This window comes from Notamacropus eugenii, chromosome 6 (genome assembly GCF_028372415.1).
Source record: "Notamacropus eugenii isolate mMacEug1 chromosome 6, mMacEug1.pri_v2, whole genome shotgun sequence".
In the NCBI taxonomy this organism is placed as follows: domain Eukaryota; kingdom Metazoa; phylum Chordata; class Mammalia; order Diprotodontia; family Macropodidae; genus Notamacropus; species Notamacropus eugenii.
In genome coordinates this window covers 62,025,742-62,046,193 of record NC_092877.1, presented here as the reverse complement: position 1 = coordinate 62,046,193, position 20,452 = coordinate 62,025,742, and the positions used below count along the sequence as shown (strand labels likewise).

Here is a 20,452-nt window from a genome sequence, read left to right as displayed (position 1 = left end):
TGGATGAAAGTCTTGATTCCCTAAAGCTCTTAAAGAATTCTTTATCTATTAAAAAAAAAAAAAACTGTTACTAAAATCAGACTGCAGTCCATGATAAACCAAAGGCTGTGTGGCTTTTTTTTAACATTCATTCATCAAAACCAGTTTCAAAGTAGCCTAAGATTAGAATTTCAAACCAAATTGTTTTAAGTGGTCAGTTAAGATTTTTGATTTCAAAGGAAAAATGAGAAGTTGCTAAGAACATGTGAAAGATTTTTAAAGACAGACAGCTGAGGAATATAAAGATATATGGAAAAATCAGTTTTGGATAACAAAAATGAACTAGGAATTGAGAATACACCACATTAAATATTTTTTAAAATTTCTATGTAATCATAGGCTACTATATTCTAACCACAGAAATCAAAATTTTGAAGTGTTGATTATCCTTTCATTGACACAGAATATAAGCCCACTAGAACTTAATAAAATTTTTAAAAATATATGTATTTTTTGTCTTTACATCAGTCATTTCAATTCCAATCCCACTCAATTTAACCTTCCCTCATGACAAAAACATGTTAAGTAAACATCCAATACAGTAGTTGCACTTCACAAAATGTACAGTTTTTTGTCCCAGTTATCCCTCATCTCTCTGCTAAAAAGAGAGATGTTTCATCATCTACTCTCTGGAACCTTTGTTTTTCAATTACTAAAAACTCCTTTCAGCGATTTCTGCCATTGCTGTAGTTATTTGTGTTTATCATTTTCTTGGTTTCACTTACTTTTTTCTCTGCATCAGTTCACACAAATCTTCCCATGTTTCTTTAAATACCTTAATTCATCATTTCTTATTGTACAGTCTGTTACTATCCTTTTTGTTTGTCTTCAGCCATTGTCCAATCTGCGGACTCCCACTTTGTCTCCAGTTTTTTGCTAATACAAAGAGTGATGCTGTAAATGTTTTTGTCTTTGCTTTTCTTTGGGATATAACCTGTGTCCAATAGTCAGCATATATACCCCAAACCACTGGTTCTGCTTCTAGCCCAGCTCCAAAGCCATAATGCAGAGAAATAACTTGTGGAGATGGGTCTAGCCATTCCCACCAACTGCCAACTAGCTGGTACTTGTGGGGCAGGCATGCCTGTCTGAAGTAGCAAGGCACTCTGAGCTAGACAGGATGTGGCAAGTGTCAGGCAAGTTAAATGACCCTCAGATAGGAATGGAGAGAGCTCCTTCCCCCACAGTTATCATGCTGGGAAGGACCCAATCCCTGTGGATATGTTCCATACTCCTCAGCAGGCGCAGTGACACTTCTTCAGCAGGCCTGTAAAACAAAGTTCTCACCACAAAAATCTTTAGTACTGTCAAATGCCTTAACACCAGAAACAGATATTTTTATCATTTACTTTGCCACTAAGTACTACAGGACTTTTCTATCTGACTTATAGTTGAAACCTGTGTTATCTCTTACATATGAGCTATTGGAAAGCAGGGACCGTCTTGCTTTCCTATTTTTATCCCCAATTCTTAGCATATTGCTTTGCACATGGTTAAGTACTTAATAAATGCTATTTTTTTAAAATTCAATCCTGTATCAAAGGGTATGGAGATTTATTTTTTAACATCCCAAATTGAAATCCAGAGCAGCTGGACCATTTTGCATCAGTGTCCTTGCCTTTCCACTAATATCAACTGTACCAATCTTTCCTCATCTTTGTCATTTTGCAGGGGACAAAGTGAAAATCAAATTGCTTTAATTTGCATTTCTATTACTATTCATATTTTCATTTGGTCATTTATACTTTATAATTCTTTAGAAAATTTCATATCCTTTTGATATTATATCAATGCCCTATGTTTTAGATTTTGGACTTTTAACTTTTTTGTCTTGATTTTATTTATGCAAAAGCTTTAACATTTTATATGATCAAAACTACCTATTTTATCTTTTATGATCTCCTCTATGACTCGTGTGGTTTGGTTAAGAATTCCCTCCTTAGTTGTGAAAAGTACCTTTATCTTGGGTCTCCTAAGCCTTTTATATTCAGCTTGTTTATTAATTTTTAGCTTGTGGAAAATGTTGATCTAAACTTCATTTCTGCTAAATTGCTATAGTTTCCCCAGTAGTTCTTTTAAAAAATGAAGTTCTTACTCTAGTAATTGTATTTTTCAGCTTATCACAGTAGACTTTTAAAAACTACTTGTTTCCTGCATGGCTAATATGTTTCACTGGTCTACTTGTAAAAAAAATTAAGTACCAAATAATTTTGCTTTATAATATTAAAGTCTGAAAAATGCTTTTGCTCCTCCCCACCTGGCTCATACTTTTCTATTTTCTTCATGGTTTTAGATATTTTGAGAATAGATGGCATTTTAGAGTTGTATAATTAAAAACCTAATAGCTTGGGGACACCCTGGTGATAATCCTGTCTTAATTTATTCTAGTCCTTGATAACACACATTATCAGTCTATCATCACATCTGTGTACTGAAGCTCATGCTCCACTGCTGTAGCCTTAAAGATCAAGCCAGTTACCTGCCACTATGATGAGGCATCAGAAGACTTCTGGGAGGATTGTTAAAATGAAAAATTGATAATAAAAATCAAGCAATAAAATTCTGTACTCTGGGACGAAAAGAGGGAAAGATTTTCATGCTATCTTTAGTACTGACTATTCTATAACAACTTATAGCTATTGATTGCTCATCTCAGTTTTCTTCCCTAACTGGGGTAGGGGTGGGGGGTGGAGGGGTGTTGGGGTTAAGTATTTCTGTTTCACAAAGAGTAGACACAAGCACAAGTCTAGTTTTTTAAAAATAGTCATTCTGCTTACCCTTATAAGCCAAAGAAGCCTTATTTTATAAGTTAACAGAACCAGCCCAAACAAGGTTTTTTCATAAGAATTGTATTTTCTTAAAATTTATGGCCTGTGATTTGATTTGTATAGATAAAGAAACTCCTTCTACTAATGCAGAAGAGCACCTGTTCTGATTTGCCAGGTGCACTCAGAGGGTAGGGGACTTGCCCAGGGTCACACAACCAGAATGTGTTAGAAGAGGGACTCCAAAATCCTAGTGGGGGTGAGGGGATCAGAGCGGGCTTTCAGTTTCTAAGTCCAGCCTCTCTCAGGTGTTAATTACCTTTTCGGATACACCCAACCATCATATCCTATCCCCAAGGTTGTCTGGGTAAAAAGAGTCCCATCACTCACTATTTCTAGTGCAGCCCTAGAGATGACCCAAAGACTTACTTCTCTCAGCTGCTAAACAGTCCTCCCAAGCCTGAGAAATGCCTTTATCCTGCCCAGAATGGAGAATGCTCTCTGCTAGAGACTGGCTATGGAGTATCTTGCCCTTTAGGAATTAGCTCCAGTTCAGTAAAGATATTAGCCATTAAAGGGTTTGCTTCTTCCCCACCCTTAAGGTTCTCTTCTAAGTTCTGTTCAAATTTAAGTAATGGCCAAAAGCACCTATTATTAATCTGTCTATGATAACTCTTCCAATCCAAGTCAAAAATAAGCCAAACACATACAACTTTAGGAAAGGAATACTTGAATGTACAAAAAAATCTGAAGGGAGGAAAAAACCCAAGACTTTAAAAAACACCCAGGTATCAGAACGGTAGTTACTTTTTTTAAATAGTTGTGTCTCAATGTATATATAAAATAGAATCTAACCTTCCCAACTTTCTAGTTACAGATTTATTAAGCAAATTTAAGTACCCCAATATATACTACCATGGCAGTAAGTTATAGAATCAAATAAATTTTAGCCATTCCTTTCAGTTCCTGGTTATCTCAGCTGGTTTTTGAAGCATGAAATAATTCTGAGGAACTCAGTGTGAAGTAGAAAAAGTTCATTTCTTGAACTTCCAAAACTTTGCTACTAGTTCTGCCCAATAACTCGACCCAGTACCTGGTACCCCATTTTTTCTCTGACTGCCTGTTAATTAGCCATTTACTAAATCAGCTGATAAAGCTGAAAGTGGAATCTCTCTCTGGGTACTGTAGACATCCACTGAGTTTGAGTAGCCACCTATACCCATAACCTACAGCAACAGAGAGCTACTATCCCCTCCCTTCTCTACCTAAGAGTAAATAAAGGTTAGAGAAATGATGCAAAGGCCATGGAATCCATCCCAAAAGGGCCATTAACCTTTATATCTAACTCTAGTCAATAATCTCTTAAATCTGTTCCTTTCATCATAAGGTGGATGAAGATTGCATGGAAGAGTGAACACAAATCCACCAACACTGAAGGAAATAATTATCCAAAGTATCTTACTGATGGTGGGGGTAGGCATTTCTAGAAATATACGAAAGATAAAATATTGCTGTCATTCCTAAACAAAATTCTGCATCTCCCTTAAATACATAAATGAGGAAAATAAAACAAACAAAACCCCTCCACCAAATTCACACAGAATTCCTGCTAGATTAAAAATGCTTAGGAAGGACTGAAATTTATGTCAATTAAATTTAATTAAAATTCCCAACTCACTGTACAAAATAGAACGACATGTCAATGTTACTGTGTTTAACTGCTGCCAAGATATCAATCCTAATAAATTCATATTTTCTCAACTCCAGTAATTTTCTGTATCATAAATTTAGAATAGTGGGCAGCAATTATCTTTTATTTTCAGTTAAAAGCGCTACCAAAAATATACATTTTCTTTAACATTTAAAAAACAACAACACAAAATCTGAGTGGCTGTTAACTGTTTTACAAATAGTAATGAGTGGTGGAGGCAGAAGTCAGGAACAGTGTGCATTCCTTAACCAAGTAGGAAAATGTTCACTTCACAAGTTTTACTTTTTCCTTTAAGAGCTTAAAGCTGGGGTTCTTGCTGAGCTTCTTGTTAAAGATGACTAGCAGCTCCTCTTCAGATTTGTGGTGTTCATTAGTCACTGCATAGTACTGTGCTAAAACCTTCATGTAAAGAAAACAAATCAAATGGAATTAACTGTACTGAAAGTTTATCTTTCAGTAATAAAAAGATGTATTTTGACTAGGGATCTAGAACAACAAAATACTAGTAAAATATTAAAAGAAAATAACTTTCCATGGTAGGAAAGGTAGGGGAGGCAGAATTAATAATGATACTGATAAACATAGTGTTTACTATGTGCCAAACACCATACTAAGTGCTTTACAAATATCTCATTTGAGCTTTACAACAACCCTGGGGAGGCAGGTGCTTTGTTATCCCCACTTTTCAGATGAGGAAACTGAAGCAGACAGAAGTGACTCGTCCAGAGTTACAAAGCTAGAAAATGCGTGGTCAGCTTTGAACTCAGGTTTTCCTGAGTGGTCTATCCATTGTGCCACCTGCACCTGGAGTCAGAAGACCTGGACTCAAGTCCTATTCCTTCTATGGGATGTCAGGCAAATCATGTACATATTTTAACATTCAGTTTCCTCACCTGAAGAATGGAATACTAACAAATTTTGAAGCATGTTATGATGGTGGAACTGATTGGTCTTGGTGGCTGGATATGAGAGATGAAGTTTCCAACATGAGAAAATAGTTAGATGGTACTGCCACTGATAGAAACAACCAAGGACATGAGGGGAAGATAAGCTTGGTGAAGCAGAGGCTAGAGCACTGGGCTTGGAGGAAGAAAGATCTGAGTTCAAATCTACCCTCAGACACTTTCTAGCGGAGTGACACTGGGCAAGTCACTTAACTTCATATTAATAGTACCTACCTCACAGGGTTATCTGAAACCAAATGTAAAGTGCATAGTGCCTGGTACTTAGTAGGTGCTTAACAAATGCTTATTTCTTTCTTCTTCCCTACATCACAGGGTTGTTATAAGGAAAGTGCTTTGCAGATTATACACATATAAAGTGCTATAATAAAGGCCTGAATATTTTAAAATAAGGAAATAATTTCATCAACTATACTAATTTAACATTCCATACCTTTTTCCTTAACTTTTTAACTGATATTTCATTGTCAGGGGCTTGTTTCAGAACAGCTTTGATAGTTCCTTTCCAGTTGAATTTTCCTAAAATGTGATGAATTATACAGAACAGTATAATATGCATATGCCTACATGTATATTACATATAAATATAATAAACTTATTACAAATATATTATAAAAATAAATATAAAAACACCAATTGGATGAATGAGATAGTTATCACAAGTTAACTATTTTGGGAAATGGATGAACTCTTTCCATGGAAAGAGCTACCACTCATATCATGCTACATTTCAGCTAAGTGGTACTACTAACTATTCCCTGATCTTGAATTTTTACTCTGCTGACTCAGGGCAACTCAATGCATTCCTGAAATGACCCCCTTCCAATGCCTAGCACACACTCCCTCTACCTCTCTGCCTACTGGAAACTTCATCTTTACCTTCAAAAACACAACAGCGGTTCCTAACTTCAAGAAGCTTATATCCTAATATAAAAGACAACATGTAAATACACAGACAGAGGAAAAGATACAGGCATGTATCTGGGAAAGCATGAGTGACTGGGGAAGGTTTCCTGCAGAAGGTGGTTTTTGTGCTGAGCCTTCAAAGAAATCAGGTACATCCCTGTCCTGTTTTATCCCTTATCAGGGTTAAAAGTGAGAGGGGGGAATGTCCAAGGCATGAGGGGAGATGGGGCAAAGGCAAGAGACAAGAGATAGAGTGTCTACTGTAGCTGGACTATAAAGTCCACGAGAGGGAGGTAAAGCATATGATGGAAAAGGGCCAAGCTATAAAAAGATCCTTTAATGCCAAACACTTTATACTTAACTCTGGAAATAACAGAGAATAAGTGGAATTTGTTGAGCATGGGGATGACTTTGCTTTAGGAAAATCCTTTTGGCAGCTAGGTATATGGAATAGAGAGCAGAGTGACTTCCAGAAGGCAAACCAATCCAAAGGCTATTGCAGCAATGGTGATGAGGGTTGAATCAACATGGTGGTTTTGTGAGTGAAGAGAAAGGAATCTATATGAGGAATGCTAGAATGGTACAACTAGGCCAACTGAACATGTGAGAGGAAAACAATAAATAGACAATGATAGGATGTGAATCTGAAAGACTGGTGACTTCAAGAAAAATAATAGGGAAGTTAAGAAGAGGGAAAGACTTTTGAGGGAAAGAGAATGAATCCCCTTGGGGGCATGTTAATTTTGAGGTGCCTATCTACAGGAAATCTAGTTTAAAAGATCCAAAAGGCAGCTGGAGACATGCAATTGGAGTTTAGAAGAGAGGATAGAGCTGGATACATAAATCTACAAGTTAGAGAAAACTGAACCCACAGGAGTTAACTGAGATAGCAGAGACAAAAGAGTCTAGGACAGAACTTTGGGAACCCTTATAGTTAAAGGATGAAGATCCAGCAAGAGATTTAGGAACAAAAAAACCTCAAAATGGGATCGTAGGACATGACCAAACAACACCAACTAAGTACAAAAAACATTTGCCCCAATATCTAACTGGATTTGATAGGCTAAATAATTATATCTTCATTACTGCTAAGTTTTGAATGTTCATATGTTTAGCATTATATTAAATCCATAAATTAAGTTATATAAGTAAAAGAAGCAACCCAAGCCATATCACAATAGCATTACCAGAACTATAGGCCTCAAAGACCAATTTGCCCTACTTCATGGGAACATACCATACAAATTCTCACATAATCCCCACAATAAACAAATGGACTATTTATTATATTTACCTATATGCAGTCTCTAGATCAAAACAAACTACATAATCTACCCAAGTCCTTCACAAACCATTCCCTGAGCTTTCCCTCATTTCATCTCATATCGCTTTGTACTTCCTTTAGCCCTTCCTATTCTTCTTTGTCTTATGTTTGAATACATGCCTAATTGGTGTTTGGGTACCCCTCCCATACATTTTAAGCTCCATAAAGTGAAGAATGCGTTTTCTTTTTTTCCTAGAATTTCCCTCATGCTAAGTACTGAAATGATTAATATCAATCCTGTATCATTTTCTTATTGATACTATTTATAAGTAATTGATTTTATCCTGTAATTGCTTAAGTCATGGTTCTTTGTCTCTGAACTTAGTTTAGAACTCAGCTGGCCTGTAAAGGGTTAAGTTTAGAAATGTAGCTTTCCTGCTAATCACTGATCTATTATTGCCTGAAAGAATTTAGCTGACCTTGGGGAATGCATGTGAACACAAGAGAATCAGGCCTAGAATTTTTACACTATACCACCAAGTTATCTTTCAAGGATGTCTGGTTTGCTGTCCAAAAAGACTGGTCTGTTATCTTTAATCCTTGCAGCTGCACTCAAATAATGAGCACTTCTTACTGTCATAAGAGAAGAAGGGGAGTCATTGCTAGCCCCATTACCAAACTTCTCATATTTGTAACCAAACACACTGTCTCCAATCCCATGATGTCACCTGTCTTGTTTTGTTCTCCCTAAAACCTATAAAAGGGGAATTATCCTTTTACTCAGGGTCTTTGGCATACATGGAAGCAAGCCATTGACCCCTTATTGACAGGCAGTATACCCCTGCTAACAAATATTATCTTGTTCAAAGAACTGCCTCAGTTTCCCTTCTGTTAAATTTCATTTGACAGTACATTACTCGGAACATGAAAAATGCTGAGGAAAATTTAAATAAAACTTATTGAAATATACCTTTTATAGGTGTTTCACTCTCTTCAGTCTCCACATTAGTGTCTTCTGTATGTTTCACTTTTTTCTTCTTACAATCAGTTTCTTCTAAGTATTGAGAAAATTAAAGTACAACATCATTACAACCATTGTCCATAATTTGGAAGGGAAAATACCCCTGCTGGAATTTTGTATTTAGAATTCAAATTATTTGTTAAGAAAAGAAACAATAAACGATGTTTTCATTGTTAGAAAACAAGGTCCACAAAGGAGTCACTTACCTTCTGAATGCTTACGTTTCCTTCTTTCTGTAGGTGCTTTAGTCTCTTCCTCCATTGTCACTTCAACATGATGTCCATTTCCATTCACTTCGGATTCGGCTGCACACGCCTTCTTGTTTTTTTTCTTCTTATTTTTCTTTTTTTCTGTGTTGCTCACTTCTGGCATTTCTTCCCCTGCGGCATCCAGCTCCTGTGCCTGTTCCCTCTTGCGCTTTTTGGATTTCTGACCACTGGAATTTTCTTGACGGTTTTCTAACTTCAGTTCTTTCTTTTCTTTTTTCCTATTCTTCTGTCGCTCTTCCTTCCGTTCTCTTTTGTTCTTCTTCCCCTCTGGGTGTCCTACTGTTTTTTCACTACCTTCAGTGGGTATTGTCTTAACTTTGTTTTCTGAATGTTGATTCTCCACTTGGTTGAGAGGCTGTTTTTCTTGTTCTTTTGTATTTGGTCCCTTGTTATTGGGGGGAAAACACAAAGTTCAGTATTTTCCTCCTTCCATTCAAACATTCATTTAAGATATAGCTTTTACATGATCACCAACAAGTGATGAGTTAATAAAAAGGAAGAGTTTATTTTCATACATTAGTCTGGGGAAGTGGAAAGGATAGCAGATATACTGTAGAACCTCAGCTGACAAATTTAATTTGTTCTGAGATTCTGTTCGTCATAAGATGTGTTCATATTACAAAGTGAATTTTCCCATAGGAAATAATGTAAAGTCAGATGATGAGTACCACATCCCCAAAAATATTCATGTAAAAATAATTATTTATAATTTTAAGTAAGTTTTTTGCCCTTAATGTGACTGAAATACAATAGCAATGATTAGTACACAATATAAACCGAAAATTAACCTGCATTTTACCTTTGAGAAGAGTTGTGGCTGGTGTGAGGGAGATGAGAGGAAGGAAAAGGAGGAATGGTTATTGCTTGGAAGGAGAACATCCTTTTAGGAGAACACCAGGGATTTCAATGTCGGGAGTGCTCTCTCTTGTGCTACTTTCACTGAATGTAAGCCTACCAGTACTGCCTTCACTTATTTTTTGTTTTTTATTATCACTTTCAATGTTCTGACTCACTGATTTTTTTTTTTTTACATTTGCTTCTGACTAGGAATCCATCTTGTTTATACTTGTTTTTGACATTTTTTCAGAATGTCACGGAAATGTGACATTGCCTTATCATTAAAAATATTCATGGCTCTCATTGCTATAGCCTTATTTGGGTAATGTTTTTTGACAAAATTTTGATGTTCATACTGTGAATTTTTGTTCATCCTGCAATACAAATTTGGAGAAAAATTTTTCCTTGTCCAGTGATGCATATGTAAACCAGGTACGTCATAAACCGAGTTTCTACTGTATATATCGTCCAAAGACCTGAATTTGAATTCTGGTTCTATCACTTGCTAGTTGTGTAATCTTGGGCAAGTCACTTTACTTTTCTAAACAATCAGGATAATCCTAGAAATGCCTATCTCACAGGGCTCTAGCAAGAATCCAATGAGACTACACATTACCATAAAAACATTCTTATAGAGAAGCTATTACTACACTAGGAAGCACAACAAAGCAGCAATGGACACCAACACAAGAGCCCACAACTATCCCAACCACACAATCTCCTGCTTCTTCCACTGAAGGAGTGAGCTTTCTGCCTCCTATAACCGCCTACTTCTTTCAAGTCTCTACTGCTCCTTTACTCCTAGATGCTTCCCCTTGGCATCTGCTGAAGAGCCTAATGGATCTCTTTTCTTCAGCCAGGACTTTAGATCACTGAAACCAGGAAAAATCAACAGCACTGAAAACGAGACGTATACAATGACTCATTCTCGGTATTAAGAAAAAAAACTGTCAAGCACTACAGAGATTCCAAGCTTCCCAAATTTTTTTTCTGAATCAACATTAAGATTTTTTTACAATTCAGAAGAAAAATGACTTGGCAAATGTCAACTCAAAGTGTATTTTTCTCAGAAAGTATACATGTATCAATACATATAAGTTTGTCTCAGACAACATAAAGCAAAGAGAGTACCCAATACCATTCTGACCAAGGAAAATAAAAATGTATAGACTGTCAACAACATGGCTACTTGCTGGGAGGAAGGTAACAAACAACTGATAAGAGTTCCACTGACTTTGTAGCCAATAATTTAAAAAAACACAACTTGATTCAAACGATAAGTTGGTTAATGTACAGGCATATCAGACCTGCAAAATGGAAATGATAATATCTGCACTTTCTGTATCAGAAGGTAAGCAAACCAACAGTGCTAAATAAAATATTGGGTATCATCAAGGCCTGCTCATAGCTTTTCAGAGAGTTCAGTATATCTGATCATACAAATTTAATTATATTAACCTGTCAGTAGTTTATCCCACTGAAGCAACACCATGTACATTTTGACATTAAAAAGCCTTGCTCAGGCCGACGGGAAAATACTCTCTATAACATAGTCAGGTTTGGTTTTATTCACAAATCACAAGACACAAAGAATCTCTATGGAAAATTGTCACAATCCAAAGGAGAAATTTAACATTTAACAGCCACTACTCATTCTAACTTTAAGTTCAGATGTGACTTACATTGCTGGTAGCTTCAGAAAAGATATCCCACACCTGTTCCTGAAGAGAGTCATTATAAATTTTTAAACTGTTCTTCATCCAATTCTGTCAAGAAAATTAGTTCAGATTATTTGCATGATCACCTACTGAATAAAAATAACAAGAGGCCTAATATATTCTCTGCCCTTCAAAGGCAAGCCTAGTGGTGAGAGCCACCCTTCCCTCTTATTGTTCTTCTGCTCCCAGTTGCTCATGGCTGTAAGGTCCCTGTCCTCAGCCCCTCATGACAGAAGGGGTGAAGGGGGCAGGAATGGTAGAAACAGAGTCTTTCTGGGACTTCTCCTGCTGTACTGTACTGTTGGGTTTTACAGCCCCAGTTCCTAAACACTACCTTTACCCCAACCTAGAGTCCCTATCCTGCTCTTCCTCTCAGAACTGGTCCCACTGTGATGATTTCATAGTAACTCCCACTTCAGCCTTTGCTGTCATTTAAAGTCCCCATCAATACCTATCTGAAAACAAGTTAAGTAAGGCAGATGGCAAGGGAAAGAGAGAAAGCCTTTTAAACATTTTATAAGTCCACAAAAGAGCAGCCTCTGCTAAGAATCAACAGGTCATGGGCAGGGCAAAGGCAAGTCTGGCAAACCCATGTCAGAGGAAGATTTCCTTCTGAGCTTTTAATAAACAGAAATGCTTCTATTCCCATACCTCTTTCTTATAGAGCAACCTCCAGGACTCCCTTTATCTTCTTAATTTAAAACTCTGAATGCATTTTCCCTACTGTAACATTGTATTGTAGAAAGAATTCCATGTGTAACATTGCGACTTAAATAAGTTTTTACAGGCTAGCCTGGGAACTTAATCACCATGCATAACATTGTTTCAAAAAGAAAATGTGCATGAAACTTAAAAAAACTAAACATGCCCATGAACTTTTGGAGACTATGGAATGACCTTTTTCAAACTTCTTTTTGTGAGGAAGTGACTTCAACTACTTACCTGAAATTTAGCCTTTTTTCTTGGAATGTTGTCAAAAGCACTAACTTTTTCTAAAATGTCCCGCAATTTAGGGCTAATGCTGGGTTTCTTCATTACTTCATGAATCTTCTGCAAAAGGAGAAATTGTAGACAGACAGAAGAGATGAGCAGTTCATAGTGACCATAGTGTTAATATGATCATGTTTCTAGGGGAAGGGCCCTTAGAAGCCAACTCATCCAACTCTTTCAATTCAAACTTGAAGAAAGTCGTGTTAAGCAACTTGCCCAGCACTTGAACCCAGGACCTGCTGATTCTATCTCCAGTGCCAGTTTCACTGCACCAGCACCAGGCTGTAATGATCCAGTACAGGCAAGGGTTCAAAGGAAGTTCCTGTTTCCATTCCTACAACTACTTTGGGGGAATGCTATTAGTGTTATCATTACACTCCTTCTATACTCTCACTGTACTTTGCATCCCTTATTTCATGTGCCCATTTTACTCTCCTACTAGGTGATCTATTCATTCCCATATAGCTGTTTTTAGGATGTTTATGGTGAATACAAGAATCATACTTTGTATCATCTGTATTTAAGTATATCTCCTCCCCCTATTAAGCTATGAAGTTCTACAAGGGTACTAATGGTACCCTATTTTTTTTACAGCCCCCATCACTGGAAGGAAAAGTACCTTGGCCATAGTATGTGCTCAACAAATGCCTAATGAGTTTTAAAATTTAGTTACATGATGGACCAAAATCAGTTTCCTCCCAACTACACTAGATAATCTATTAAATCTATTAATAATGTGTCTATTAAATTTTATGAAGTGGACTTTTTGGGGGCTATCCCGCAAATCTAATAATCACTAATAACCTTGTTTCTATGGATAAATTTATTAGAACATATCCCATTAATAACTTTGGCATTTCCTGCAGAAGTTTTAGGAAATCCATCTGGTGATAAAATACAATCAACAAACATCTCTTTCAAAAGAGTCAACAGTTATTCAAAGAGCTAATGTCCAGAGTATCAGATTCTACAGCCATCTTTAGGGAAAACGTGTGTTTGGAACCATAAGCTATTGAGTAGGAAAGTATGACGTGATTACTCATTCTTTCTTTCCTTCCTCTTTCCCCCCATCCAAGACAATGTATTCTTTGCCTTAAAATCAGACACACGTTTGCAGTCCTGGTCTAACGACAAAGCTAATCTCAGTATCGTCCAATAAACACCAAAACACAAGACAAACCAGGACGTATTTTACCTGAATCCATTCTTGCTGCTTAACGTCTCCTTTGTTCGTCTTGGCCTCATAACTTTTGCCACCATATTTCTGATCCTCACTGATGCACTTCACGTGTGTTTTGTATTCATCACCCCTTAACATCAAAAGTAACACATTTCAAGAGATTTAAAATGTTAATTCCTATCACATCAATTATTCATTCCAAAACTCCACTATTATATTTCTCAGTAATAGTAATAATGATAATGACAAAAAGCTGTGATAGCACTTCCTGTGTGCCTAGCACTGTGCTAAGTGCTTTACAATTAGTATCTCATTCGATCCTCACAACAACCCTAGGAAAAAGTGCTATTATTATCTCCATCTTACAGATGAGGAAACTGAAGCAAACAGAGCTTATTAAGTGACTTGTCTAGTGTCACAAAGCTATTACGTGTCTGAGCATGGTTTAATGCTGGTCTTTCTGATACCAGCAGGTCAAATGCTTGAAACATGTATGGCTCCCTTGATGTTGCTATCCATCAGGGTTAACTTTACAATTTTCTCTCCTCTAAAGTCCAATATAAAAAATACTGTTACCAAACTCTTTGTACATTCCTTACATTTGGAGCACTTTTAATACCAAACCTACAGAGACACTACCACAGCACAATGCTTTATGGGTATACTGGGAATCTGGAATGAGATAATATATAAAAGCACTCTTTAAGCACTAACGTACTAGACAGATGTTTAGGATTTGTTTTGGCCTTTTTTTCTGGACCTGTGATGTTTTTGCTGACAGAAATGCTGTGTTAATTTCTTCCACTGATACAGAGCAGTAGCTGTCTTAAATGGTGATCAAGGTGCCAAGAGGTTATGGTTATTGTGGCCAGTGGTCAGAAAGTACCTGTCAGAGGCAGGTGTTCCTGACTCCAAGGCCAGTCCTTTTTCCAATACGCCTGTGACAATATAGATGTAAGGTATAATATCAGTATAAGGAGACAGCATCAGCTTCAGTGTGAATGTGTACATACAGAAAGAATGTAAAGGCAGTTTCTTGGGGAGAACACTTATGTACTTCATACTAAGTTAGTGGGTAACAAGAGGAGTGTGCCTGCTGGGATATCGCCACTGTCTCTGGGCCTGTCCTTTTACCTCAACCACCTTATTAGACATTCCCAAATACTGATCCTAACAGCAACCCTGATCTTCAAGCTCAATGCAGGAAGCTACACAACAGCAAGGTTATCTAGAACATCTTTAAAATTAGTTATAGTTAAAAGCTTACCAGAAGTCTTTGCCACAGTCAATGCAAGAAAGACATTGACAGTTTTTGCAAATGTTCACATGTTTCTCTACTTGCCCTTTCTTCACTGATTCTCCACATGCATTGCATGTAAAAAACACCATTTTAATAAATGATTTTTTGTTTTATGCAAAACAGATGAAAACTCTTGACCTAAAAGAATACATGAGATTAATTTTAGATGCCTCAAGAATTTACCTAACATACACTTATATAAATATATATTCAAAACCCATCAAGAAAGATACATATTAAGGCAGAATAACTATAAACTTAACAGTTTATTCATAATTAAATGAATTACATGGCTAACTTTCTAAACATATTTTAGAGACAAATATATAGTACAAGTAAAATTCAAAACAACCTAAATAAAATTATTATCATGCTCAGTCAAGCCCACTCTTTTTTTTTTAAATAAGCTTTTCCCTCTAGAATGGCTAACATAAGCAAAAATAACAAGATAACAATTTACACCACCTACCTAGTATCATTCATACTTCGTGATTGGTATTTATGTGTATAAAAGTCATAGAAAGATGATTCTAAGTTTGCATTGCAAATGACTATAGCTTACCAAGTAAAATAATAATGCAAATAAGGTATCTATAGATGTGTGTGTACATGACATGTAAAAGGCTGAGGATTGCTGATAGAAAAGAAATACTTTCTCCAAAAAAAGAAAAAAAAAAACAAGAAAATAATATAAATATATTGGTGATGATAGCTGTTTTGTCAAAATATGCTCTCATTACAGCATTCTGCTTCAATACTGCAACTTGTTTACTCAGCCTCTTGTAGAAGCTAATAATAACCCAGGACACTTCTAATGTTTCTGTCCTTGAACGCCAAGTGAGCCAGAAAAGATGATAGAAAAAAGTCCTTAACACCAGGAACCCGTAATGAAAACCAGAGGAATGAACAACTAGTCTGGTGGGGCCTGTCTTCAATCAATCACTTCCTCCAAGGCCCCTAGAACTGAGCAAAAACTTGATCTTCCTTCTATCACAGAGATATCATGCAATCAATATATCTCCTCTATTTGCAGGTATCTAACTGATGAATGGGATGCCAATCTAGTGACTGAAGGCAGGTCAACAGTGATACTTTTAAACTTCTGCAACTATGTAATGCTTGGCCCATGCCCCCTAAGATTAAGGTATTCTGGACACACCTAGAGATCCTTTATTATGGGCACCTCTCATTAAAATGTAATGTTCTGTTACAGGGCTTGACAGAATAGTATACAAAATTATATACAAAAACTTAGAAATCTACAAATGTAGGAAGTTTCTTCCTATCACCACCAGATACCTCTGTAGGTGCTCTGTAAATGCTAGCTGTGGGGCAGCCAGGTGGTACAGTGCAAGAGTTAGGAGGGCCTGAGTTCAAATCTCAGCTCAGACACTTGACACTCACTAGCTGTGTGACCTTGGGCAAGTCACTTCACCCCAATTGCCTCATCCAGGTCATCTCCAGTTATCCTGATGAATATCTGGTCGTTGGATTCAGATGGCTCTGGAGGAGAAGTGAGGCTGGTGACCTGCACAGCCCTCTCTCACTCAAAACAAAGTCAAGTGCAAGTCATGTCATCATTTCTCTGATGGCATGGTCTTCTTCGGCAATGAAGGACGAACATACAAATACTAGTTAATGATGACAATAACAGTAATTCTATTTTAACAGGAGACAGTCATTAACTGAAACCAATAACTGAAAGTACCATATCAGACTCGATCTGTTTTGATAGTTCAATTTTATATCTAATTTCAAATGATGACAAACATAATGCTAAGTATAACAAAAAGTCAAATCCTAATAAATGGAATAAAATCACATAATAAATATGAAACCAGGAAGATATCATCATCTGTGGCCAAAAGCCATAGAAATAAGACACAGTAAGTACAATAGTCTGCTTGCTGATCATTTATTTACTATTCTTATAATATAATTAATATTTCTATGCTATGATTAAAAAGCATCCCAGGAACATAAGTAAAGGATCATCCAACCCTTTTTCGAGGAGTAACTACTGTTTCTTACCTGAAATCTTGTGATCCTGTGGGGGAAGGGATGCTTAATAGGGAAGTTCTACCAGCCGGAAAGGAGGGCAAGTGAGCAGGATCTATGTTGCTGTCCACAATCAATTGGCTAGGAACTTCTGGCAGAACAGAAGATAAACAAGTGACTTAGAAACTTAAAATAATAGTTCAGTAACATAAAATAAGTGTTATCCTGGCAATGATCCAGCCCGACACACCTGCACTAAGCAACTTAACCAAACTCAGGATGACCAAGAGAGGTTAAGATGGAGAAAAGCAAAATCCATCCTCTCTCCTTTCCCTGACTCTACCACTCACCTGGTAAGTGGTTAAGTAACAGAAAAGATCAAGGGGGAACTAGAGAAGAAAATGAGAAGAGGACACAATGGTCTCAAAAGCCCTGTCCTCCTGCCACTCTCCCAGCCCAAGGTTTTCAGCACTGCTAATGGGAAAGGAAGGGGAAATGTCCCGTCCCTCAATATATCCTCCAGCCACTACCTCCATTTCTGTTCTTCACTCCAGAATTCCCTCTCCAGTTGTTTACACACTTTCCACTTTAGAATCTCAGTCCCAGGCCATGCAAATACTTTTAGAGCTGGGAGAGTTCGGGGAAAGTGACTCTCTTAATTCTGTTGCCAGAATTTAACGCATTCCTGGTATCCCAAGTTAGAAGCTGACTGTATTTTTCTATAGAATATTGTTATGTTTGATATTTAGGCTCAACAGTACTCAATAGTACTACAACATACTATATTAAACTTCAGTTCTGTTATGAATTTTATAAAGGTTTTGGTGCCCTGCCCTAAGGGAACCTCAACACCATGTCTAACATCCTTTTTATAAAAAAAAAAAATTTTTTTTGAGGTTTTTTGCACAATAATCCATTCCTAAATTAGAAGTTGCTGTTTTAGAAAACAATTTCAGACATGTTCTGGAACTTTGGTTAAATTACAGGCTGTCTTTTTGCTCCACACTTAGTGGAGATAACAATTTGTCACCTGCTTGTTATTCATATGGATTAATAAGATAATGCTTGTAATCAGCTTACTTCTTCTTTAGAAGCCCAATATGAGCCATAAAAATAACCCTAAGTATCTTTCACACTGTAAAACAGTAAACATGCAGGAAAGAATAGCATCCTGTTTTTCTCAGTTTATGACTGGGCAAAACCAAGTATTAACTCTAAAGAAATTCTACTTAAACTACAAAGTAAAAATACTCAGTGGTACAAATCAACAAATATTTTTCAAACACCTACTATTTTCCACAACCTGTACAAAGCACTGGGGATACAAAGAAAGGCAAAATTAATAGTGCGGATCCTTGTAAGAGAGGGACATACTTTATGTGTAACATTTGTTTCCCATTTCAGTCCATGACTGCACTACTGTAGCATGAGAACTGAACCTGTGGAACTCCTGGGTGAGAAAACTCCTTTTGCCAATGCACTTAGGCACCATCTCTGTAATGCAGTCTTGGAGAGCTGCTTGGAGCTTTGTTAGGGAACCAGTATCAGAGGCAGGACACTAGCTTCAAGATGGCACTCTACTGTACCACACTGCCTCTTGACTATGCAGCACTACACTTAGGAAAAGAAGTGAAACAAGGACTTATCCCATAGAGTAGTGTGACCTAGTGCAAAAAGCACAGGTTGGGAATTTGGAGATGTTCTAATTCCAGCTATGTCACTGACAAGTTGTGTGACCTAAAGGAAAGCACTTTTTCTCTCTCCTCTCCTAAAATCTTGTGGTAATGTCTCATCATGTTAAGGAGGCATTCCTGAATTCTCAAAATTCAATCTAATTTAATATTTATTAAGTGCCTATTATATGAAAGGGACACAGATAAAGTAGGAGAGGCAGTTATGGTGCAATGTCCAGTGTAGTAGTTATAAAAGGTAGATTTCACAGCCTGTCACAGACACGTAATAGTTCTGTAATTTAGAACAAGTCACTTAACCTCTTGGTGTCTCAGGCAACTCTCTAAGACATAAAATGACAGACTAGTTGCATCCAGAATCCCTACAAAATCAAAGATCCAAACCTTTCCCCCCAACACACCATGCATGCATGAGTAATTTGGAGACAAAACTGAAACACAGTCAGTTGTTTTTCAGGGCCTCCTCTCGATGTCCTTTTCGCTTCTTGGCAGCAATCTCTCATCACTCATCTTTTAGTTGCCTAGTGCCCCAAGTCTCTTTCTCTACCTTCCTGTCAAAATCTTCAAGGAATTAACTTACACATTCAGCATAATACAACAGAAAGGGTCAGGAGCTAGTCCAACACTCTCTTTTTACAGATGCACTCTTACCCTCCAAAAGCCACTGTCTTCTTGGATCAATTTCATTTCAGGCTACTTGGCACTCCTCCTGTGCTCTGATCACAGTCTACCTTACATTATGCTTGCGTATACATCCTATTCTCCCCCAGATTGGTAAGCTCTTTGAGCACAGGACGTAATTTTTTTTATCTTGGTAACCTTTTCGACTACACACCTCTCAAAAACTGAACGGTTTGCTAAACAGAACCGTTGGTCACTAGGTCCCCCCCGAAAGGGGCGGGGGCATCTTGCCAGGACAGCTGGGTGTCCGCGCATAGAGCGCCCGGCCTGGAGCCCACAATACTGGAGTTCAAATCCGTTTGCCTCGGGTTCCTCACCTGCGAAATGGGGATAACATCGGCACGTGCCTCCCACCGTGAGGACGAAAAGGGACAGTAACGGTACGGCGCTTAGCGCAGAGCCTGGCCCCGAGGTAGGGGCCGCATAAACGTTGACACTGTGGCTACAGCTCACGATCGCACGGACGCTACGCGACTCCTAACAAAGTAGCCCCGAGGCTCGGGCCACACGCAGGAGCAGCCTCCGGAGGGCCAGTCAGTCCTTAACTAAAAGCGACCCAACAAGGACTTGCTGGGGCCGCCCGGCTGCAGCGTGGCCCGGCGGAGACTCGAACCCAGGTCCTCTGACTCCGTCCATCGCCCCAGTCATCCACCCCGGGGTCTTCCTGGGCAGCGGCCCCCGCCCGCCCCCACGCTGTACCTCGAGGGCGGCGGACGGCTCGGCTGGCCCTCGGCAGCCCGGGCGCAGGCCGATCGGGGTCGCCGTGGTCCACGCCGGGGCTCCGAGCCGAGCCGGGGAACCGCCGCCAGTCAGCCCCTTCCCCCGGCTGCGGCCCCGGCCTCCGCGGCCTCAGCCCGCCCCACCGCACCACCACTCACCCCCGCCGCGCGCCAGAGAACCGTTTCAACCGCCCGCGCCCAGCACGTGGGCTCTCCCGGGGCGGCGCGTCCCGCAAGTCCGCCTCCCGCCTCCAGTCCACGCCGACTATCTGGGATTCCCCGATTCCGAGTTGGTGGCGGGGAACGCACGCAGGAAGATGCGCGCATGCGTGCACTGCAACCTGCGCTTTTCCCTTCTTCCTCCGCCCCGCCTCCGGCCCCATCTTCTCCGCACGGAAGTG

The 20,452-nt window shown here is 38.5% G+C and overlaps 1 protein-coding gene across 2 annotated transcripts; it reads right to left on the bottom strand.

The window, feature by feature from the left end:
- Nucleotides 1-467: 467 nt before the first annotated feature.
- LYAR (Ly1 antibody reactive) lies at nt 468-20,438 on the bottom strand. 2 transcript variants are annotated; one of them, XM_072620217.1, is made up of 10 exons: nt 20,211-20,438; nt 16,994-17,111; nt 14,930-15,100; nt 13,678-13,792; nt 12,435-12,542; nt 11,457-11,540; nt 8,875-9,322; nt 8,618-8,701; nt 5,911-5,996; nt 468-4,914 (listed from the first exon to the last, which is right to left on the bottom strand). In XM_072620217.1, the coding sequence occupies exons 3-10, from the start codon at nt 15,049-15,051 to the stop codon at nt 4,780-4,782; spliced, it is 1,182 nt and encodes a 393-aa protein (XP_072476318.1). In that variant the 5' UTR covers nt 15,052-15,100; nt 16,994-17,111; nt 20,211-20,438; the 3' UTR covers nt 468-4,779. The 2 variants fall into 2 exon arrangements, with proteins under 2 accessions (XP_072476318.1, XP_072476319.1); XM_072620218.1 differs by having other exon boundaries at nt 19,650-20,381.
- Nucleotides 20,439-20,452: the final 14 nt, after the last annotated feature.

Excerpts from the sequence above, each read along its gene's own strand:
- LYAR (XM_072620217.1), bottom strand. The coding sequence starts at position 15,051 with ATGGTGTTTTTTACATGCAATGCATGTGGAGAATCAGTGAAGAAAGGG. Across the intron at positions 11,541-12,434 it reads GAAAAAAGGCTAAATTTCAG|AATTGGATGAAGAACAGTTT; the intron begins GTAAGTAGTTGA and ends TTTTCTTGACAG. Across the intron at positions 9,323-11,456 it reads TTTCTGAAGCTACCAGCAAT|GGACCAAATACAAAAGAACA; the intron begins GTAAGTCACATC and ends CCCAATAACAAG.